The 23,731-nt window shown below is 51.2% G+C and overlaps 1 protein-coding gene across 4 annotated transcripts in view; it reads left to right on the forward strand.

Moving 5' to 3' along the window:
- The window catches only part of FBXO31 (F-box protein 31), a 42,130-nt gene that overhangs the window by 5,736 nt on the left and 12,663 nt on the right, over nt 1–23,731 (forward strand). The window contains exons 2-6 of one of the 4 annotated variants that reach the window (XM_061173218.1): nt 8,222–8,293; nt 11,540–11,626; nt 19,063–19,139; nt 21,711–21,878; nt 22,495–22,569. In XM_061173218.1, the coding sequence (XP_061029201.1) occupies nt 8,222–8,293; nt 11,540–11,626; nt 19,063–19,139; nt 21,711–21,878; nt 22,495–22,569 (479 nt within the window). Of the gene's footprint in view, nt 1–8,221; nt 8,294–8,837; nt 10,691–11,539; nt 11,627–19,062; nt 19,140–21,710; nt 21,879–22,494; nt 22,570–23,731 lie in introns of those variants that run through there. The other 3 variants (XM_061173221.1, XM_061173219.1, XM_061173220.1) reach the window with 3 other exon arrangements.

Raw genomic sequence — 23,731 nt, forward strand, 5'->3', positions numbered from 1 at the left:
GAGATTTGCAGTTTTACTAGATACTGACCAGTTATTTTTTTGGAGTGATTCTTCACTCCAAATATAACATAGTTGTATTTTCCTCTTTGCACACCTGTCACGAGGGTGTGCACAGGCAAGTCACCGAAAGTGACAGGAATGCTCTGTGTTTATTCACAAAGTAGCTGTCTTTGTGGTCTGGGTTCTTTAAGTTATCTCATTTAATCCAGTGTCCTCTAAATTCTTTGTAGTTTGAATGATTCATTTCTAAAAATCTGTGTCAATCTGGGTGAGAAACAACATCTCATTTTAATTTGCAGATGGCTGATAACTCGTGAAGATGCACATTTAAGAAATAAAATTATAGGCAATTTGGATTTCTCTTATTCGCGTATCCTTAATCTTTGCCCTTTTTCTCTATCGTTATTTTTTCTTATTGATTTGCAGGTTTTATTTATTTAATCTGGGTCGATTTCTGTTTAATATACGTAAAACATTTTCTCATAGTCAACAGTCCTTTGCTTTTTAACTTCATTTACAGTGACTTTTGCAAAAGTTACCGCGTTGGTCAAAGTGACTTTTGCCAAAGTTACAGCGTTAATCAAAGTTACGCACTTTTAACTTTGGGTTTAAGTAATCATTGTCGTCCCGAGGTTATGAAGGTCTTCAGTTTCTCTAGTTCATTTTAGTAGCTTTCATTTCCAGCTCATCTGGGTCCAACATTGGATGGTTGGCAGTTCCGTGCGTCATTCATAGGCATCTCATAGGGTTAGTCTAATTATGACTGGAATATGTATAAGAATAGTCGTGTGTGAGACAAGTCTGATCTTATTTCCCTGAGCCCCAAACTTCTTCCATCCCGAACTAGACATTTGGTTATGGTGGGTGTTAAGGCCAAAGTCATGTCCACAGAGGCAAAAACCAAAGTGCTCCCAGCCTTGGTGAGCAAGAGGTGGGTTGTCCTAGCCCAGCAGGTTTCCTGGCCCAGAAGCTCCAGGTCCGGCCCTGACACGGCACGATGGTGCTTCCATTTGTTTCCATTTGGGAAGGTGAGTGAGACGTTAGTGAGTCTGCACATTTACTACTCAGTGTTTACACGTTTGCTTTCTGTATTTTGATAATTGGGTTTCCCAGAGGAGAAGACAAGCCACAGAAAGGGGCACAGGGAGGAGGGTGCCATGCACCTGTGTTTTATTGCTTCAGAGTGTTTTGTGCCGTGATGGACTTCCAGGGCACGGGCAGGGCTAGCATGTCAGTGGCTCGTCGTAAAATGAGAGGATGACTCGGGCAGGGGTGGGTAGGGACACTACAAACTTAAAATGAGAAGGCTTTATAGCGCTTGGTGAGAATCTCACAATTTTCAGTGTCCTAGCAATAATAAGTCAACAATAATAAATCAGTTGTTTTTATAGAATTTGGTCTTTTGAGCCCCCTGCCTGTTGGAGCTATTTGATTAACTATTTTCAGGTGGTATTTCTGTGGGCGGGTGAAAGAAAGTTGCTACTGAGAAGCCCAATCTGTGCTCCTGTTTTGGGGGCAAATACACCAAACAGGCGCTATTTTCCCTCTTACAGGAAACCAAACCAGAGCAACCCCAGCCTGTAGGGTGGGCGCGGGGTCAGGAGCCGAGCAATGTTTTGATGCATCCCTCCTTTGGCTTCAGGCCTCCTGCAGTTACTGGCATGTGGGGCTATAAGTAAGCCATCATTTCTCAGAGCATAGCGTAGAAGCCCAGTCTGTTCTTTGCCTTTGACCCAGAGGAGGCTTTTCTTGGTTAACAGTTCACTGTTTAGTTGGTGAATTTTGAAATGCTGGCCGGTCTACCTGAGGCTAAGGTGTTTAGAAAATTCAGACCATGGTTCTAAATCAGAACATTCAAATAATAACAAAAGAAACATTTAAAAGCAAAGGAAATGCAAAGGAAATGCTCACACGTGTATTTTCCCTTCTACACCAAACTCTTAAATATTGAGACAGAGAGTGAGGTTTTGAATTTATAATATATAATTTGTCCATTTCTTCCCTTGATAGTAAGTGTTTTAATGACACCTGGAATACTATTTGTATAATATTTTGATCAGTTGTAAGTCTAAAGTGGGCTTAAATTCCATCATAATTAGAAATACCCTTTTCCCATAATGTATGAGCTTTATGACAGAAATGGGAAGTTAAAAACCAATGTTTAATTTTGTATTTGCATGCAGAAGAAAACGCTTTCTATTCTGTTTGATATGCTGATGTGAAATGTGAGAAATGTGGCTTTTGTTAAACATGGCTGAAATTGGAAGGGTCGTCTTGGGAAGAGGTGAAGTGGGCAAGTTGTCGGCTTTGCAGTCGGCTTTGGGCATATTTTGTGTTCCTTGTTCAGCAGTTGCTTGTTGAGCCTTCCTGCTTTGGGGCTGGGGTGGGCGGTGTTGAGGTAGTAGAAGCGTACCTGCTTCAACCATGAGAGGAGGAAAGCAGGCCGCCTCCTGGACATATAGCAGGCGTACCTGCCTCAGCCATGAGAGGAGGAAAGCAGGCCGCCTCCTGGACATATAGCAGGATCTCAGAATTGTAGGGAAACATTCATCCTTTTCTTCTGCTTTGCTGATTGTCAGGACTACAGTCTCTTTATTTTTGGAAGTCGAATCTCATATGCTGCTTCACAGAGAAACCTGATCCTTCCGGTTAGCAAAGTAGGAAAGGGTAAAGGAAAACGGTGCCTCTGAGGGACATTGCTAACCTAAAAAAGGGAGCTGGGAAGTTGACCTGGCCCCCAGAAAGCACCGAGTGAAGATTTCCCCTTGGCCATGTTTAATTGGACAGATATGGCTGCCTTGCCAGGAAGAACTGATGGGCCGTTTTCACTGTTTCACTGTGTTTGCAAAGTGATTACGTAATGCATTTGAGGATCTTGGTTTGTCTTTCTGGCTGGAAAGAGTGTGCAAATACAAGGGCATCTTTGGGACTTTGGAGGAACAAGTGTCCTGTGAGAAACCCAGGACCGGTCAGGAGGCGACCTGGGTTCTAACTCATGAGTCAGCATCCTTTGCCAGTGACACCCTCACTGTCCTCCCGGTGGTGATGGACAGGGGAGGAAACCCAGAGTAGCCAAGCCTGTCTGAGGAGTATTAGTGGGGAGTCGAGAAGTGTCTGAAATCTGAGAAGGGGTCCGGGGTGAGGTGATGGCAGAGTCAGACTCTGCTTACCTCCTGGTCTCACGAGTGGGTGGCGAGACCGAGAGGGTGTGCGTGCACCAGGAAGAAGTGTCTGGGCATGACAGGTGGGCCTCAGCTGGAGTGGGGCTCCCTTGGCCAGGGATACCTGTCGTGGAGCTGGACAGGGTCAGCGTCCTCTGACTGGCAGGGCGAGGCTTCTCGAGGCTGCTGTTGGCACCAAGACTGTTCATCTTTGCAGGGGTGGAGCTGGTTGGGAAGGAGTCGCGTTGAGTATGTAGGCGCTGTCAGCTGTCCTTGGGAACTGTTGGTTAGCATCCGGAATATTCTAGGCGTTGAATAGGAGATGCCTATGGGCTGTATCCAGGTTTTGGTTTTCACATTCTTCCCATCCTAGGATGAGCTAGCTGCTCAGTGTTTTTCCAGATCTGCTACATTATTTAAAAAAAAAAAAAAAAAAGGCATTTCATGCAGTTATAGTAATAGCTAAGGAAAGCAGCGAGCTGGGGGACACACAGGGGTTTGGAACCAGCACTCTGCTGTTGCAGGGGTGTCCTCGGAGCAGCTGTGTCAGGAAGCCTGGGGGCCAGTTGCCTGACACCCCTGAGCCTGGCGGAGCCCCCTCCCCACCAGCTCCCACCCTTGACTCTGCCTCCTTTTTCAGCCTCAGAAGTAAAGGTTTTTATTTATTTATTTTCCTTATTTATTTATTTTTTTGGCTGCGTTGGGTCTTAGTTGTGACACGCGGGATCTTTCATTTTGGCGCGGGCTCTTCCTTGCGGCGCGAGGGCTTCTCTCTAGTTGTGGCGTGCGGGTTTTCTCTCTCTAGTTGTGGTGCGCAGGCTCCAGGGCGCGTGGGCTCTAGTTTGTGGCCCGCGGGCTCTCTCATTGAGGTACGCGAGCTCAATTGTTGTGGCGCGCGGACTTAGTTGTCCCGCGGCATGTGGGATCTTAGTTCCCCCACCAGGGATCGAACCCGAGTCCCCTGCGTTGGAAGGCGTATTCTTTACCACTGGACCACCAGGGGAGTCCCTCGGAAATAAAGTTTTAACCATATTTTATTAAGGGATATAATTATCCCCTAATTTAGTGCAAACAAAAATGCGCTAAATTTCCAATCAATGCTGCCTTTTGGCTTTACTTGGAAAACTGTGTGAGTTTACAGCAGGTGGGAAACAAGCCCGCAGCGCTCCTCCACTCTTCCTCCTCCCACTCTCCCTCCTCCCACTCTCTCCTGCCTGCCGGGGGCCACAGCTGGGTTCCAGCTGGGCTCCCCCATCCTTTCCTGCCACCTCTGCCTTACCTGGTGGTGCAGTGGCCTCCTCACGGGACCCCCCACCTGCGTCTCCAGGTGTGTCTCTGCTGGCTCCACCCACAGGTTACCCGGTCCAGGCTGCTTTTCTACCTGAGACTCTTTAGTGCTTCTGCGTTTCCTGTGGACTCCCGGCTCTGGCAGGACCAGGAGACCACCCCCTTTCCAGCCTTATCTTGTGTGCCCACCAGCTTGCTTCAGAGACTGTCTTAGTGCTGTGCCCCTCCAACGTGGCAGGGACCCTCATAAGTGGCATTTATGGGGAGCATGGGGCTAAGTTCCCTCTAATTGCAGGTGCCAAGGCTGGTGCAGTGCATAGAATTATGATGTTAACTTTGTCATCTTCCATTCCGATGCAGAGTGTGTGCATATCTCAGCCACGGCTGGCACAGGTACTGCCTCCGTTAATCTTCTCTTTGAGGGAAGGAGCCTCAGGAAGCAGCGTGTGTTCCTTGGGTTCTCCTGTAGGGGCAAGAGAGTGGAAAAGAGGGAGAGAGAAAACTCTTCTCACCCATTCCCACCCGCAGAGACTGAATAGACTTCCTGCACATTCAGACACATGCTCTGGGGGCAGGGGTTTTCGGTAACACCCGTCACACAGTACTGACCTCACTGGACAGGAAGTGCGCCCCTGGCAGTCAGGTCACCAGAGGATGGAGCTTCAGTGTCGACTTGGCCCAGATTCCTGGGCTGTTCTTCCGTCTTGGCAAAACATTTGTTCAATAGCTTTCTGGAAATTTTCTGATTGGAGTATTTGAAGTGGCAACTTAATTTTTTTATTGTGGTAACATATACACAAAGTAAAATTTACCACTTTAACCATTTTTAAGCTACAGTTTAGTGGCATTAAGTATGTTCACATTGTTGTGCAGCCGTCACCACCATCATCTTCAGAACTTTTCCATCTTATCCAGCTGACACTCAGTCCCCATTAAACACTGACTCCCCGTTTTCCCTTCCTCAGCCCCTGCACTCACCATTCTACTTTCTGTCTCTGGGAAATTTGACTATTCTATAGGGACCTCATATAAGTGGAATCATACAATATTGTCCTTTTGTGACTGCTTATTATCTCACTCAGCACAACGTCCTCAAGGTTCGGCCAGGCTATAGCAGGTGTCAGACCCTCCTTCCTTTTTAAGGCTGAATAATATTCCATCGCATGGATGGACCCTGTTTTGCTTATCTAACCTCCATCAATGGCCACTTGGGTTGTTTCCCCTTCTTGGCTATTGTGAATAGTGCTGCTATAAACATGGGTGTACAAACATCTCTGAGTCTCTGCTTTCATCTCTTTTGGGTATGTACCCAGAAATAGGATATAGCTGTATCATATGGTAATTCCATGGTTAATATAAATTTCCTCAAGTCCAGCTCACCCATTTTTCTCCCCCTTCCCAACTTTTTTTACTTGTTGCCATTTTTGGAGCAGACACTTTCAAAACAGACTTTCACAAGCTACTGTATGTCATAGATTAGCAAGGAAAGTATTTGAATCGACAGCCTGCAACCCAAATTTGGCACTTAGAAAGCAGCTGTGGGCAGCACGGTTTGCTGTGCTAACTTTAACCATCTTGGGTAGGACGGCGTTAACGCTGGTCTTGGGTAGGATGGCGTTAACGCTGGTGAGTTTTTCTAGGGGGAAGGATCTGTGGTGCTGCATGTACACTGGCCTTAATGCTATTTTAAGGGCACTTTCCCTGATGACTTATGGGAAGGTTTATGGAACAGTCAGAGGATGTGGAATTGTTCTGAGCCACTGTTTAAAAAAAAAAGATTTTTCCATCATGTGAAAAATACTGAACATTTCTTGAAGGAGCAGTTGGGTCAGAATGACATTGTTCCGCTTCGGTGAATTTATTATCTTTTGGGAACATTAAGAAAAACCCACTAAGCATTGCTGTATTTATTAGCACTGCATCATACTTTTGCTTTTCTTCTGATTGTTAGTGACGTTTTTGTGGATGGTTTGTCTGCTCGTGCAGGTTCGTCTCTTGTGTGATATTAGCAGCACCTTTTCTTGACACGATGTGCAGAGATTCTTGACAGTTTGGTCATCCTGGCTAAAAACCTTAGACTCGCTTGGAAGTCTGAGCGGGTGCTGGGAGGTGGTGCGTTGTCTCTAGCAGGTCGGAGGATCGCTGGGCTCAGATGCGAAAATCTCCCACTGGCTCGGCAGATGCTGTGGGGCAGCACTGCTGCTTCAGTGTGCTGCAGGCCGCCGGGGCACACTTGGATGCGCCTTGGGTCTGTGCCCTGCATCTCACCGGCAGAGTGTCCACGTGTATCACAAAAGCACGTGGTTCAGAGAAGACTACCCCCCCACCCCCCCCCGCCAACCCCGGCTCCCAAACTGTCTCATCAGTGAGGCAGCAAGAGGCGCATCTCGTGTACCGCGTGCGCTGGTCACTGCTGCAACCGGGAGGGGAGCTGTCCTTTGCACACCACACGGGAAACAAACTGAGGCACCAGTCTTGTGCGGTGAGGGTTTTGGAGTGCCTGGTTGGTGCGAGGGAAGGACGCTGTTTATGGAGAGCACACGAGGTGGTGACAGCCGCTGTGGCCGTCAGGAGGGCCACCTGGCCTTGTGGACATCCCAGAGCAGACGGGGGATCATGAAGACAGCTCAGCGTGGAGCAGAGCTCTTCTCAAGAGCGCGGTAGACCAGCTCCAGCTGGTCGCCGCCCAGGGCGGGAGTGGCCCTTCCAGCTGGTCCCTGGCATGGTCTGCAAAGATTTTGACAAACCGGGGCCTCTCATTTGCTGGTGACTCACGTGACATGCAGGTGTCACCCCGTCCAAGGTCACAAACAAGCACATTTCGTTATCTAGTTCTTCACAAGTTCTTGTAACTTGCGTAACACTCCAGAGCGGAGTCCGCATTCTTCCTGGCAGGAGGATAAAACGTGTGTTTTTGTCTGGTGACGAGCAAGGCCGTGGTCTGTTCTTCAGCAGTGGAAGCAGGGAAAGCAGCACCGTCGGGCAGGCCCATCTCGGGGAGGTTTGCCAGGTGCTAACCGCCTTGCCCCAACTAGTTTCTCCACCGTCTGCATCTTGAGCTTGGCTTGGATATGGTCAAAATCCTCACAGAAGCATTGGGTTAGTGTCATCATCCATTCCGCTGAAAAGACCAGGCCTTGGGGCCGGGGTGGGGTCTGTGATGTGATGAGGTGGACAGCCTTTTGCTGGCCAGACTGCAGTCCCCCTTCTGGAAGGACTGCTGAGTCACCAACCTCTCCAAGCCTGGGTTTCTCTCCCCGAGGTGGGGCAGAGCACTGGCCGTGGAGGTGGGTGTCAGGGTTTTGCTTCAAGGCCGTCCTGGGCAGCCCCAGCTGTGTCTTCGTTTAACAGAATCAGTAGGGAGTTAGGGGGGCCTTCGTGGAACCCTGACACCAGTGATGGTCTCATTTCCATGGGAACTCGCATCGTCCCCAGACTCTGAGTTTCTGCCACACCGTGGTCATAAACCAGGATGTCCGGTTGTGGGTTTGAGAGATTAGGTTTCTAGAGCTTATCAGAATAGACATGGCAGGTTGCTATTTCATTCAGAGTGGTGTTACCTAAAAATAGAATAGTGGCTTCATTGGTGAGTGAGGGTGTTGACTGAATGTGGAGAAGGCTCATGAAATCTCCACAGTGAAAGAAGGGTCAGGCTGAGAAGACAAGGCCAAGGCTGAGGCATGCCTGCTCCACCCCCGCCCGCACGTCTATTAATATTTCTGCTGCTTTATGACTTCTTGACTGTAATTTCCAGCAAACGTTTCTTGTTGCAGAGTACGGCGTTTGTGAAAACTTGAGGAAGCTGGAGATCACGGGCGTGTCTTGTCGAGACGTCTACGCGAAGTGTAAGTTAATCTGTCACCATCTTCTGTTAACTTGTTCCAGAAGCAGGTGCTCAGTGACATCAGCCACGGAAAATAAAAGTCCATGGCCCTCAGCCCACAGGTCTGTTCTCAGATACCCTTTAAATTCAGTTTTGACATTGTAGAGACAGCGCTGGTAGTAACAGCACTGAAAAGGTCGGGGGCTCTCTTCTCCCTTTCTGAGTGAATCATGACCCTGATTTTGCAGCGCAGGTGGATGAAGGTGTCTATCCTCTGGGAAACGTGGCTGCCCTGGAAACAACTCTGGTGTGCTTGGAGGTGCCCGTGTCTCTAGATCCCAGGCCTGCAGCCTGGTTGGAGACGTGGACACCAGGAGCGACTGTGACATGCAGCCGTGACAGCTGCCGGGGCCCCTCCTCGCCACCCTGACCGCACCAGCCCCGGCCCTTCCTTGGCTTGTTTCCTGCAGGCACGTTGAGTCTCCCAGCGCCCCCATTTCTTGTCCCCGCCCCTTTGCTTTCCAGAGTCGCCAGCAACGCTCCGTGATGCCTAGAGCCCCCGGCCCCAAGCACCTCTCTGCTGGCCCTTCCTCAGGGCCCTTTGCGTGAGGCTGTGAGGGTGTCTGTTGGCACTGACGTCGCCCAGGGGCAGCGGGCACACCGTCCCGCAGGGAGCAGCCCGCCTGTCCCTGCCCAGCGGGGTGTGGCGTGTGTTGTTAACGCTCAGGGCTGGTAGTAAAGGACGGGGTAAGAAGGATCATGACGGCCCGCTTCTCTTTGGCCTAAGATTGACCTGTTGACCTCTCTGAAAAGGACCTTAAGTGTTCATCTTAAAACCATCTTGGTAGATTTTGGCTTACACATTCTTTTGAACTCTGCACCAGTTCTGCACTGAACACTTAGACCAGATGGTGCTTCTTACTTAAACACCCAGAGGCTGGGGACCGGGCTCCTGCTCGGAAAAAGCTGTGATTCAGGATGGAGGGGCTTCCCGGGGGCCGGGCTGCTGGGTGGGAGCCAGCGTGCTGGAGGCTTCCTTCCAGTGTCAGGGCTCGCTCGTTGGTGTCGCTTGCTGTGTTCCCTCGTTTCAGTGGATTTGCTGCTCTCAGAGTCCCCCTGAGAGACGCCTCTCCTCCTGTGTCCCGCATCCCCCGTACAGGTAGAGTGTGGACTTCTGCGGAGCATCAGCTCTGTGGGGAGACAGCCCAGGGGGGGCGCAGTTGGTCCCTGAATCTGGGCTGATTTCTTCATCCCATCAGACTTCTCTCCACCTCGATCCCGTGGCCATTTGGGATGTTGGATTGGCCAGTGTTCCTGGGTTAGAATTTGCTCACGAGTGGGGAGATCTCCTGTTGGAGGCTCTAAGTTCTTCGTGAACCTTCCCCGGCTGCCCTGGGCACGTGTGGTTCTCGATGTTGGCGCTCGGCTGTGCCTTTGAGGCTGTTGCCCCCTCCCACCTTCTCTGGGAGCCCTGTGTGTCCCAGCCCCACTTCGGCCACCTCCCAGTATCCCCTTCTCCCCACTTGCCGAGGGGCTCGGGCTGCATCCTCACCCACCCTCAGACGCCATCCCAACCCACTGCCCCACTCCACCCCCCGTGCCCCTGTCCTTGGTCCTGAAGCCCAGGGCAGGGCTGGTCTGCGCAAGGCCTCCCGCTCCTCCTTCCCTGTGCAGGTTTACACTTTGGTTTCTTCTCTGGCCTCTGCTTCATGTCCCACCCACCCAAGAGAATGCGTGTCTCCAGGGGAAGTGGGTCTTGGGGCCCGAGTGGTCACGTCTCGTGAAAATGTAACTCCTTCCTGTCTTGTGGTCTCAGTGGTGAGAACAGTGCCACTTTGAATCCTGCAAAGCCCGGAGTTCCAGGGGTGGAAAGGTGGTTGTGCCCCCTTCCCTCCCCTCCCGCCTTCCATTCTGGGGGTGCCCCCAGGGCCCCGCCCCACTCTCGGCTCCACTGTTGCTCCCCAGAGTCTGTATCTTAAGTCTCCCAGAGCAGAGAATCCAGGAGGCCGCCCTCGCTCTGGGCGTCGTGTCCAAGTCAGAGGCACACTCCCCACAGGAGTCCCTGTGAGCGCACAGAAACGAGAGGTTTCCTGGCTTTTGGGACGGTCAGCTGTTTCCATGAGGATCTCATATGAGAAGTCCTTATCATCTCACTGCTTTTTGAGTTTGTCAGGCCATTTGATGATCTCATCTCAAAGCAACTTGAGTTCTCTCTAAGAGTTGTAAGCCCTCGAAATAGTCCTGGAGGGAGGCAGGTGCTCATACCTGCTAGGTGTTGGGGGCTGAAGCACCCAGAGGAGAACACGTGTGAGAATGAAGGCCCCCACAGAGCTCATCTCAGCTGTGGGCAGAGGGGTTGCCCGGGCCTTGGGGGCATCTGTCCTGTGGAGGGGACGTCTGGACACAGGTGGATGGGCAGGTGAGCAGGAGAGAGGGGGAGGTCCAGGTGGGCCAGGGAGAGGGGACAAGGGCCACGGCGAGGTCACAGGCAAAGGAGGACATCTGGAGACTTCTTTGACTGCTGGTTCTCAACCCCTTGAACATGGTTGCCAAATCCAGAGACTGATTCATATTATCTGTTATCAACACCCCAGAGTGTTTGATCTGCCCCGGCCAAAGCGAGCTTCAGTTTTCATTTTCACAGTGCAGGAACTGTGTTTTTGTGAATTTGCTTTGAAGGCCTTATCCAGGAGAAAATCACTTAGCTTCTGGAATAGGTGGTAGAAGACAGTCGCCCCTAGTTCCTGCTTAGATGGTAGAGTCAGCTATCTCAATCCAGGGGTGAAGGGGTCTGATTGAGTTAGGAGGCTGGCAAACACTGTCCTTTGTCAAAAACAAAACACACACATGCAGCAGGTGAAGGACAATGCCAGGTGTGCAGCGGGCAAGCTGGGGATCCTAGTTGGGGCACAGGGTTCCCTACACAGTCACCCCAAATACCTGTGAGCTGCAACCTCTGCCCTCCCACCTCGGTGAGCCCCGCTGATCGTGGTGGGTGATGGGGAGAGAGCCCGGAGGGGGTCCCGAGCCGGCCTGCCATCATGAGTTCCTGGTGTGGATCACTGACTGACAGGAACACCTGTCACCACGATTCCTTCTGGCCAGGCCGGCCTCCTTGGCAACCGCTTGCCTCCCAAGGTTCTGGGGGTCGAGGATGTAGGGAAGCGTGTGATGTCGGTGAGGGACAGGTGTTGAGTCCTGTGAAAAAGGTTTCTACAGTTGAGGAGGCAGAACCATCTTCAGCCCTTTCCCTGCTGTGTCTGTTCAGGTATAAACCCTCGTGTGAAGTCGGGCCGTTTCATGAAAATTCTTCCCGATTACGAGCACATGGAATACAGAGATGTTTACACCTGCCGTACGTATCTCCTGCTGGCTTCCGCTTTTGTGGGCGAGCAAGACCGAGAAGCTGCATGGATAGGGCCTCTCACTCACAGCACGAGACAGCTTTGGTGCCGAGAGCGAGCTGACCTCCTTGGCTTTTGCTGGCTCTCACTTTGCTGCAGCATCCTCCGTGGCTTGGCGCAACCAGGGTCACTCTTGAGCGGCGACCCCAGGGCAGCTGCACAGACGGGCTGGGTGTCCGCAGCAGCTTTGGGTTTTGGGGTTGTACCAAGCAAGATCACCATGTTGCTGTGCATTTTAACATTTGTCGCTTCTTGAGACAGAGTAGAAGCCTCAAAACCTTTCTATTCCAAAATGGAACGTAAGCATTCACATCTAGGCTTTATTAGTCAATCACGTTTTCACAGCATTTGTCAATTCAAAAAGTTTACATACACACACACAACAAAAGTGTGTAGAAACAGTTGATTATTTAGGTCCTGATTCCTCCTTCGATTGGCATTACTTGAGCTCTGGAAATTTTCTAAGCCACATTCCATAGGTGATGAATGCTGTCCCTGCCTTTTATTGGGTTGAGCCGAGATGCACTGAAAGCTCTTTCTTTTTTTCTTTAAGTTATTAATTTTATTTACTTATTTTTGGCTGCGTTGGGTCTTCGTTGCTGTGTGCGGGCTTTCTCTAGTTGCAGTAAGCGGGGGCTACTCTTCATTGCAGTGTGCGGGCTTCTCATTGCGGTGGCTTCTCTTGTTGTGGAGCACGGGCTCTAGGTGTGTGGCTTCAGTAGTTGCGGCACGTGGGCTCAGTAGTTGCGGCCTCTAGGGTGCACATGCTTCAGTAGTTGTGGCTCGTGGGCTTAGTTGCTCTGTGGCATGTGGGAGCTTCCCGGACCAGGGATCAAACCCGTGTCCCCTGCGTTGGCAGGTGGATTCTTAACCACTGAGCCACCAGGGAAGTCCTGAAAGCTGTTTTTACGTTTTGAGAAGCACAGGGACACCCCTTCTGCTCTTTACTCCACCCGCCGAGTGCTCCTTTTGTCAGCGTTGCCGCCGTGGAGCAGACCCACTCCTGAGTCTTAGAGGTGCACGGTTTCGGGACTTCCCTGCTGGTCCAGCGGTTAAGACTTCGCCTTCCAATGCAGGGGGCTTGGGTTCAATCCCTGGTCAGGGAGCTAAGATCCCACATGCCTAGCGGCCAAAAAACCTGAAACATAAAGCGGAAGCAATATTGTAACAAAGTCAATAAAGACTTTAAAACTGGTCCACATCAAAAAAGATCTTTTAAAAAAAAAAAAGAAGTGCCCAGTTTCTAACAAAACCTACTCAGAGTAGAGGAAATAGAGTCGTTTGTGGATTTTCTGCTAACCCCCATCGGACTCCAGCCACCTAGCTGCCGTGTGCTGGCTGGTCCCGTTTTACTCAGGGGGTTATCCTGGGGTCCGGACGGGGCTGCCCGGGTGTGGGCAGCATGCTTTGGGGTGGTGTCTGGGCTAACAAACCCACCTTGTGTGTCACCCAGGCCCCGGGGGGATGGGTGTGGGAGCAATCACCACAAGTCTGGGGCTGGGCTGGCTGGCTATGAGGACGCGAGTTCTGTTCTTTTCCCTGCCATCTCGGCAGTAGGCTCTCTAGAACATTTTGTCACAGACTGCGCTGCTCTCCCTGCTTAGCAGTCAGTGAGCCCCGGTGCCTTCTCCAGCCCCACGGGAGAGACGGTGACGTAGTGGGTATTGATGAGAACAGCGGATCAATGACACTGGCTGTGCTGACGGGAACTGGGTGCCGCGGGCTTTTCGATACAAGCAGACAAGCACTTAGAGGTCCATTATGTCACACGACTGTCACAGGCTTCTTCTGGAACAACAGCCCATCTGGAACTTAATACCATAGGGCTAGTGTGGAATTCTGACCCACCTCTGGGGGTGGCCGGGACCTAGGAAGCACCTAGAGTTGTTTTGGGGGGTGTTCTTTTTGTCCTCAAGCGGTGGGCAGAAGCTTCCTGCAGCTGATGAGGACAAGTCCTGAGTCCAGACTTTCTACCATGCTTCTAGGAGACCACGTCCGGAGTGTCTGGACTAGAGCCACATACCGTGATGCCCCCCAGTTGCTTGTAGCTGTATTGCAGACTTGTTTTAATTAGGGACTACTGTCCCGTTGGTGTGAGTGTAGTTATAAAAATACAGTAGAAAACTTGAAAGATCTAGAAAACATAATGAAAATAACCAGTTGTCAGCATTGGTTGCCTTTCTCTGTGGACTGGTCTGTTACCTGGATGGTCTCCTAAAACATCAGTGAAAAACTTACATGCATGAAAAAAAAACCAGTTTCAACTGAATTTGAAACCTCTGTACGCCCAGGTGTTCTGTGTTCCAGTGTCCTAGTGTGTCCTAACCGAGGGTAGCTCGGAATTCATCCTCTGACACTCACCAAAGCTCCAGAGACGTGTGCTGTGACGACTGGCTTGTAAGGAACGAGGCCCTGGGGCTGTTCCTCATCCACTTGTGCTCTTCCTAGAGCCGTGGGGCCTCATGTCCCCTGGTCCCCTGAAGTCCTCTGGGCCACGTTCCCTTGGACCCAAGAGATGATGTCTCCCCACAGCCTTGTGGCCCAGATCAGCTACTCTTGGTGTGTGTATGTAGCTTCCTGAGAGTCTTGATAATCCATGTCTGTAAGGCGTCGGGAGTGTCCTAGGGGATATATTGCCTTTACAACGGGTCTGACATGTGTCTGTGTGTGCTAATCGTTGGTAAGTGTCCGAGTGCACTTTGAACTTAAAAATAACGTCGTGTCCCTGTAGGGCTCTGGGTTTTGAGGTTCATACCCAGCATCTTGGCAGTGCTTCAGATTGCTCGAGTAGATACGAGGAATTTGGTGGAACCCCCCCCCCCCCCCCCCCCCACTGGTGAGGAGACGGACAGACCACTTTTAATCCTCAGGTGCAGATAACACAGGGTAGAGTCTTTGGAGGGGAAGGCCCCTCCAAAGTCCAGTCTGCCAAGTGGAGCCAAGAACACATTGCAGGATGGTTACTGAGGAAGGAAGGAGACCATTGGTAAGAATAAAAGAGAAGGGTGCTCCTGGAAAGGGCAGTGGGACACCAACGGTATGTACGTCTGAGAGAGGAGAGACCCTCTGCTGATTACGTGTCTATGGAATGTTTCTCCTGATTTTGTTCTGTGTATTGATTTTGTATCCTGCAATGTTACTGAATTCATTTATTAGCTCTAATAGCTTTTTGGTGGTGTCCTTAGGATTTTCTATATATAGTATCATGTCATCTGCAAATAGTGACTGTCTTACTTCTTCCTTTTCAATTTGAATACCTTTTATTTCTTTTTCTTGCCTAATTGCTCTGGCTAGGACTTCCAATCTTACATTGAATGAAAGTGGGGAGAGTGGGTATCCTTGTCTTTCAAAAGATTTCAGCTTTTCATTTTGAGTGTGATACTGGCTGTGGGTTTGTCATACATGGCCTTTACTGTGTTGAGGTACATTCTCTCCATACCCATTTATCATAAATGAATGTTGAATTTTGTCAAAAGCCTTTCCTGCATGTATTGAGATGATCATGTGATTTTTTAGCCTTCATTTTGTAAATGTGGTGTAGTACATTGATTGATTTGTGGATGTTGCACCATCCTTGCATCCCTGGGATATATCCCACTTGATCATGGTTTATGATCCATTTTGGTTTGCTGATATTTTGTTGAGGATTTTTGCATCTATGTTCATCAGGAATATTGGCCTGTAATTTTTTTTTTTCTCATGCTGTCTGTGTCTGGTTTTAGTATCAGGGTAATGCCGGCCTCATAGAATGAGTTTGGAAGTGTTCCCTCCTCTGATTTTATTCTAATTACCAAAAGCTTCTAGCAAGTGGCAGGAGATACCATTAGTTGCATGTATGATTTTCCTTTGGGCAAGAAACCTCAGTTCTGCAGCGACAGATGTGGTGATTCAAGAATGATGTTACGGCCTTGCTGGGTGGTGGGCCGCTGTCCCGAGTGTGGTGGGCAGTGGCAGCTGCTGGTAAGACAGCAGGGAAGCAACTGCTCAGTATCAGAGCATGCTGTGCAAGGAGAGTTGGGTCTTTTGGGTTGGGTGTTGTCCAGTGTGTCAGAGTTTCCCACTTGGCTTGTTAAGTGACCCTTCCTGTTGGCAGATGAGAACCCTGACTAGGACCCTTTTCCTGTTAGCTCCTGAGCTGAGCCGTCCCTTAGCCATCTTGGACTATTGTTCCTATTTTGGGGAGTAGGAGGGTTGCGTTAGAGCCAGGGATGGTTTTCTGAACACAACCATGCTGACCTCGGGGATCAATGGTTGGAAGAGTCTCTGAGCTGGTGTTCATTCTGGAAGGCCCAAGTCCTGCTTCGTGGGGCTGAGAGCAGGAGTGTTGTCGTTATTCTGACTGAGTTTAAGTGTGGTTCTCTGGTGTTTGGGTCCCTTTGCCCACGAATGCCTGTCTTCTGTGGTCTCCTAAGAGCTGGGCCCTTTGAGCACACCTGCCTCTGACAGGAAAGCACCCGAAGGGTCTGACCCAGTCCACTTGCTGTCTTAGGTCCCAAGCCTGCCGTCTGCACCTGAGCCGGTGTCATTGGGACTTAATCCCGTTTACTCTCCTGCATGGTCAGTGGTTGTTTGGAAACAGCGTCAGGAGGGCTTGTTGAGCTGGGATCGTCTTCCAGGCAAGGAGCCGTGGGGTGTGGTCGGCGCCTGGGCCAGGAGGTGCCGTGGATTCTGTCTTAAGCCCGCAGGCCCCTTGTGTGCCCTAGGCAGGGTCCGGGTGCGGGTCAGAGGAGAGCACAGGGGCCGGTGCCCGAGCTCATCGTGCTCCTTACCTCCTGTGGTGGTGACGCCTTAGAGCTGCCCTCCCCAGCAGGCCCCGGGCACAGAAGGTCGCCGTGCGGACAGGCTGCCCTCCCACTCCTGACACCTAGAGTTTCGTGTGACTCCAGTGGACTCCTTCTGTCTGAGTGCTGCCTGGACTTGTTGAGTCTTTCAGGTCGCTTCTGCCGGACTAACTCTGCGACTTCTTAAAGAATACGTTATAAAACACAGGTGTCACGTGGCCTTAGGAAACCGCGTGCCTCACAGTCCGCCTGACGACGTTGATCTCTGACTTCCCCTCGGATTGTCCTGGGTGGGCCCAGGCTGGGCGAGCCAGCGTGGTGTCAGCGGGAGCGAGGGGCACACCCGAGTCTTCTAACGGGCGCAGAGCTTAAGATCCAGAGACAGTTGCTGCTCTAAGCACACATGGGGGCTGAACTTTTCTTTCAAAGAGATGCTGCTTTTAAAGCAAAACAAGGAGCTCCCCTTTGGGGATTGCTGAGTCTGTGGCATATTCTTTGAACGGTCTTTCCAGGGGCTTCCAGATCAGATTGATTGATCTTGGAAAGAACCGGACGTTGCCAGCAGTTGGGAGATGAGGGGAGGGGAGACAAGAGAAGACTATGCTGTATGGGCCCATTTAATTTTTTCTCCACTATTTTATCATGAAATTTAAAAAAACACACAGAAAAGTAGAAAGAACTGTGCAGTGAACACCCATTTACCCGATTCCATAGCACCCTGCTCCACTTCACTCCCACACACCCGTCCCCCCGTCCGTCCTGTTTTGCGATGCATTTCAAGGTAACTGGCAGCCATCAGTCGATTTCACCCCTAAACACCTGAGTGTGTGTTGCACTGTCTGAGTTCAGTATTTGTTTATGGCTCCTGACCCTGCTTATTATTGCTGGTTTAACAAACACAAAACCCATCAGGGTATGGCCATAAAATAACCACTGACTTTAATGTGTGTCTTGTAAACCGACTCAGAGGATTGCACATGGCATGAGTGGCAGGCGCCCTGCAGACCATCAAGGCTCATTTAGAGAAGTGTGTCTTTAGGCTGAAACCTTGGGGAACAGTTGGTAGTTTCCCACCAGCTGTCTGCACGCCCTGCAGGCTTGGGATGGTTCTGGCCTCACATTCCTCTTCGCTGTACCCCAGACCAAGTGGTGGCTGGAGAGCTGCTGTCTGGGTTCAGGTCCCTCTGGGCCCTGCTGCTTGGTCTTCCTTCGTGAAGTCTGTTGTGATGATGCAGCTCCAGCACTTGGAGACCGTCCATGGCTCCCACTGGGTATTCACCAGGGTTTTCAGACACACAACCAATTTCTTCATATATAAAGAGATTATTATAAGGAATTAGATCGCACAGCTATGGAGGCTGACAAGTCCCAGGGTCTCCAGTCAGCAGGCTGGAGACCCACAAGAGCTGATGGTGTAGTCCCAGTCCGAAATCCGGCAGCCTCCAGACCCCGCAAGAGCCCATGTTTCAGTTCGAATCCAGAGGCTGGAAAAGACCAATGTCCCAGCTCAACGCAGTCAGGCAGGAGAAAATTCCCCTGTATTTGTGGGAGGGTTAGCCTTTTTGTCCTCTTCAGGAAGAGCCCATGATTTAGTTAGAGTTCGAAGTTAGAAAAGACTGATGTCCCAGCCTGCAGCCAGGCAGGAGGAGCGTCTCCGTACTGGTGGGAGCACCAGCCGCCTTCTGCTCTGGCCTTCAACTGATTGGACAAGGCCCACCACACTAGGGAGGGCAATCTGCTTTCTCTTTCCACAGATTTAAATGTTAATCTCATCCGGGAACACAGACACACCAGAATAATGTTTGACTAAGAATGTCTGGTCCCCCCATGGCCAAGTCCAGTTGACATATAAACTTGACCACCACACACTGGCTGCAGAGAGACCCCAGACCCTGAAGCTGGCAGGCAGGGCCCTGCATGAGCTGGTTGTCTTCTTTGTGCAGTTTGCTCATTCTTTCATTTGTTCACTGTTCACTCAACAAATACACGTGCAGAGGAAATGGAAGCGAAGGACTCTTCCCAGGGCATTTACTGCGCTGGCCATGGCCATGCAGTGGGGTCTCAGGTCGGCATTAGGTGCCCTTTTCTCCCGGTGCCCTCAATGAATATACATGCACTGCTTTTGAAATACGGGGGAATGTGTGTGTGTGTGTGTGTGTGTGTGTGTGTGTGTGTTTAAAAGAAAGACAGATGACCCAATTAAATCTTACTTTACAGCCCCATGATGTTTTGGACTCTGCCCCTGGTAAAGAATCCCACACCTCCTCCGTCGTGTAGACTGATGGGAGGGGAGGTTCATTGCTTCACAAGGGCGCCCACTGCACGTCCTTCGAGGCAGCAGTTCCTTGTCATTGGAGCTGATACGCAGAGGCTGGGTTTCAAAATGACCCAGTTGTCTGTTACACTTTTACTCTTAGAATGATTTAGACGCTTGTAAGATTTGCTTGAATCCACATTTGTTTGCAAGGCTCTGTTATGAGCCTTTGTGAGGGATTTCTTCACACGTCCCTGCTCCTCTTCCTCATGCCCTTTCCTCCAATTATTGACTGTAAAGTGAAGATCAGCTGGCTCTACAATGAAGTCCTGTCCTCTCTCTTTCCCTGTAGTGCTTCACCGATACAGACACATTTTGGGACTGTGGCAGCCAGATATCGGGCCATATGGAGGACTGCTGAACGTGGTGGTAAGTCCCAGAGCGTCGGGCCTGGGTTCTTGCGGACGGGACTGCGTCCTCCCTCCAGGGGGCAGGCCAGTGGTTCACGAAGACTCATTGGGCCAGATTTTATTTTCTAAACAAGCAGAGATTCATTTTAAGTGGCTCTTGGCTTCTGCCACATCCACGGACTTCGTGATGACGGGATGCCTTCCCTGGTCCCTGCCTCTTGGACACTGAGGGCCATCGGCCTTCACACCCCTGGGACACTCCAGTGTTGGTTTGTGCACTGGTTCGTTGCCCTAAATCAGGGGTCTGCAGGCTAAAAGCAAAGGAGGCCGTGTGGGGCCCTCGGAGGCTGGCCCTAGACAGAAAGCCCATGCCAGGCCTGCTCCACCCGGGGACCAAGTGGCATAGGCTTGGTGTCATGGCAGGTGTCTGTCCCTTCTCTTCAGGCTTGCCCCCTGAGGTCTACAATCAGCATTTTAACTTTACTTTATTCAGTCTTTATAGCTGGTCTCAGCAGGAGGGGCTGTTTGATACAAGCTCGTTGGTCGTAGCCAGGAGAAAAGTCTTCTCGTTTTAATTTTTATATGCTTCTTGGTCACTTGCCTAGAAGCATATAAGAATAGCTGCTCATTTTTGGGTCCATTTGAGAAACTCAGATCTGACTTTTCTTGGGTTTAACTGGTGTTGGTGTCTAGCAGGATGCAGCCCTCGCCGGTGCTCTTGCCAGGCATGAGTGGTGCCTCTGGGACAGAAGCCGGGACCTGAGTGGGGCCATTGTACTTGCTGAGCTCTGGGCAGGGGCCTGGCCTCGATGTTGCCGTAGCTGATGGTGCAGGGAAAACACAGCCAGGTGCCCTTTGGCCGGCGCTGCACATGCGCTGGGCAGGCCAGAAGCCGAGTCCAGGGGACTGGCCGCAGCTCGTGTCATGGCTCGCGGGTCTGCCTCGCTGTGGCCGTTGGGGCCCCCAGGGAGCCTCATTGTGGCCTCCCCCGAACCTGGTTCACATAGGCCACGGGGTGACTCTGGTTACTTCGTCACTCTGTATTTTGCTCACCAGGTGGGGTTTGGGCAGGGATAAATATTGCTTCATATTCTTTATAATTTGGTGGAAACATCTGTTAAGAAACTTGCTTTACATTTGTTATGTTTAATATCACTGGGGAAGCCTTGCTTTTAGAACATTCTCACAGAGGCCAAGACAGACAGCTCCCAGCGTGGGCAGGTTCTTTCCTTTCTTTTAAGTCGGGGAGGGTAATAATTGTTTGTCTTACTGGCAATGAGTAATAGAGTTTAAAAAAAAAAAAAAAGGCTTCTGAAAGCAGGGGATAATTAGGGGAAAACGGAGCCCATGACAGAACACCGCCAACTGGCTCTTGTCTCAGACGGTTAGCGATTAAGTTCTCTCCTCTGTCGCTAGAGCCGAAAGCTGTGGACCCAGGCTCCCCCAGGAAGGCAGGAGCGACTGCTGGGGCATCCCAAGTGGAATACAGAGGCCACCCCCTCCCCTCCACTGAGAACGTGCCTGGGGACTGCCCCCTCCTTTGACCTGATCACCACTTTTATCATTTGGCATTTTGAACCATACAAGGGTAGCGGGAATGGCAGGGTGAACGCCCACAGACGCCCACCTCCTGGACTCAGAGGTTGGCCGTAGTGCGCCAGGTTCACAGTGTCTGTCTCTGCCCCTTTGCCTTTTCTTTTCAGTATTTTAAAGCAAATCCCAGGCCCGTGTCAGTTCATGTTTGTACTTCAGTGTGGGTCTCTAACCATGTGGGTGTTTCCCACGTTCCCACACATGAGGTCCTGACCACACCTCACAGCAGTGGCAGTAATTCCTGGATTACCTGAGACCCAGTCCACACTTGAGGCTCCCTGACCGTCTCAGAACTGCCTTCGACAGCTGGCTTGTTCTAACCAGGCCCTCGTGCTGCCTGGTTTGTTTTGCCTCCTGAATCTCTTCTGTGGAAAGCAGCACCCCCGTTCTCGTCTGGTCAGTTGCCCTATTGGGTGTTGCACTTTCTGGATCATTCCTGCTTCTTTCTTATGTCTTTTAGCTTGTTCTCCTGGCGCCTACCCACCCCCATTTCATAGCTGGAAGTTCTCTCTATAAGGCGTGCTCGGATTCGGGGCTAACCACTATATTTTCTATTAAAATATTTAGTTACTTTTTCAGCTTTACTTAGGTATAATTGACAAAACTGTAAGATATATAAAATGTACATTGTGGTGATCTGATCTGATGTACAAGTACACCGTGGAAGGATTCTCCCGTCTACTTAATTAACGTACCCATCACCTCACATTTTTATTTTTTTTTGAGGGGTGGGGAGAGCACTGAGTTCTATTTCTTAGTAGATTTCAGTGATATAGCAGTGTTATCAACTTTAGTCACCATGTTTCATGTTGCGTAAACCACTTTTCGATTAACACACACTGGTGGGCGGGGCCGTGCTCGTCCTGCTGCGCTAGATGGGGCCCCAAGGTCCCCGCGGGACCGGAGTGTGGAGACGGGAATGGTCCTCGTGGTGATCTGGGGGGTGCGGATGCTGAGCCTCCGCCTCCCCCTCACCCGTGTGTGGACCTCTGCACAGGTGGATGGCTTGTTCATCATTGGCTGGATGTACCTGCCTCCCCATGACCCTCATGTGGACGACCCGATGCGGTTCAAGCCCTTGTTCCGAATCCACCTGATGGAGAGGAAGTCGGCCACGGTGGAGTGCATGTACGGCCACAGGGGGCCCCACAATGGCCACGTCCAGGTGAGCAGGCGGGGCAGCGTGTGCAGGTAAGGGGCTGGGTCTCCTCACTTCTTCCCGGGTCTGCTGCCAGCGGTTTGCCAGGGTCTTCCCAGCTGCGCACCGCGCCCACGCCGGTCAGCAGGAATGGGAAGCGGGCCCTGGCGCGGCCCTTCTGTGCACTGTTTGTGCCGCTGTCGCTCCTCAGGGACTCACTTGCTGGAGCCTCCCCTGATTCTGCCTCTGCTTAGAGCCAGTTGTGCTTCCAAGCGAGATTCCTCACTGTTCCTTTTTCTCATCTTCGCAAGGGCATCAGCTTGGAAGCAGACGTTCTGCTCTCGGATGTGGGCCTGGCAGGTGGCCCGCCCGCGAGCAGGCCTGTCCTCTGTCTCAGTAGGAGCGCCAGCCCCTTTGTGCTGCTCTCGGACGCCCCGGGGGACAGCGACGCCTGGCCCCCTGGGAGGGAAGCGTGTGCTCAGGGGGTTCCAGCCTTCCTTCTTAGACCGGCCGCGATCCGGCGGCCTCTGGGGCTCCTGTAGACGAGTGGGATGCATGGGTGCGGGAGGGACTGGTGCACGCCTGCTGTGGTGGCGGTTAGGGGCTGACTCGTTACCCTTTCTCCTTGCTGTGGACACTCAAGGTCGTGAAGAAGGACGAGTTCTCCACCAAGTGCAACCAGACGGACCACCACAGGATGTCTGGTGGGAGGCAGGAGGTGAGGCCAGACCCTCCTGTCCTGCAGGGCAGCCGAGAGGGTGGGTGGTTTGAAGGGAGGGCCGCCTCCCGGGCTCGTGCTGGCGCTGTGGGCGTGTGTGCTGGGCCCAGGTTCTGAGTCCCCACCACCGCCAGGATGAACGGGCCGAGTAGAAATAGTCCTCTACCTGGTTCTCCGTCGCCCCTTTGACAAGAGGCCCGTGGGCGGTGGGGTCTCTTCCTGGATGTGAATTGCAGGGAGACCAGAGGCCTTTATTGGCGTGAACCCCGTGGTGGAGGTTCCCAGGTCACAGCCAAGTGGTGGGTGAGCCTGCGTGAGTGTCTTCGGGTTTCATTTCCGCACGAGTAATCTCACATCGCCTTTGAGTTTTAGTTACACCACCATCTCGAAACATTCTTAGGAAAACCTCGGACCTTTAAATACAGGATGCTCGTTGCAGCTTGCGTTTATTTGTCGGGTGCATCTCTTAGCGTTTCTGAGTCTGCTGGGTCCCTGGTAGCCAGGGGTCTGCGGGGAGACAGCGCAGATGGAGAGTACACACGTGCTGCTTGGAATCTGTTGAGGGTGAACGAGGCCCTTGTTTTCCCAAACGCATGGTATGTGAAGATGCTGGTAATGACGTGCTTCCTTCCCTAATAACACTGTCATTCACGGTCTCACATACAACCACATACACATCAGTGGCTGCTCCAAGTCCACGTTTAAGTGAAACACGTCAACAACATATTTTCCAAGAATAGAACCTCCTCAGCTGTTGAGACCTTAAAAGGGCCGTGTCATGGATTTCTGGAAATACGCACTCTGGGATCAGAGAAAGTTCCTGTGAGCCAACTACCGTGCGTGGCCTCACCAATTTGGAGACGGAATGGTATTTTTTCTCATTGTGAGGGTAATAACATGCTCCTTGTGGAAAGTAGAAAAACACCTAGAAGTTAAGGTGAGAATAAAATGCTTTGTTGGAATCCTGACTTTGGTGGTTAATTTGCATTTCTCTTGTGTCTGAGGCTAAGGTTAGTGTCCTGTGGTTCCTTTTCTGTGAAATCTGTGTTCATATCCTTTGCCTGGTTCTGTTTGGTGGTGTTATGTTTCTAATTGATTTGTAGGAGCTTTCATCCTGGGAGGACGTGAACCCTTCAAGATACGAGATGCAAATATTTTTTCC

This window comes from Eubalaena glacialis, chromosome 18 (genome assembly GCF_028564815.1).
Source record: "Eubalaena glacialis isolate mEubGla1 chromosome 18, mEubGla1.1.hap2.+ XY, whole genome shotgun sequence".
NCBI classification, from domain to species: Eukaryota; Metazoa; Chordata; class Mammalia; order Artiodactyla; family Balaenidae; genus Eubalaena; species Eubalaena glacialis.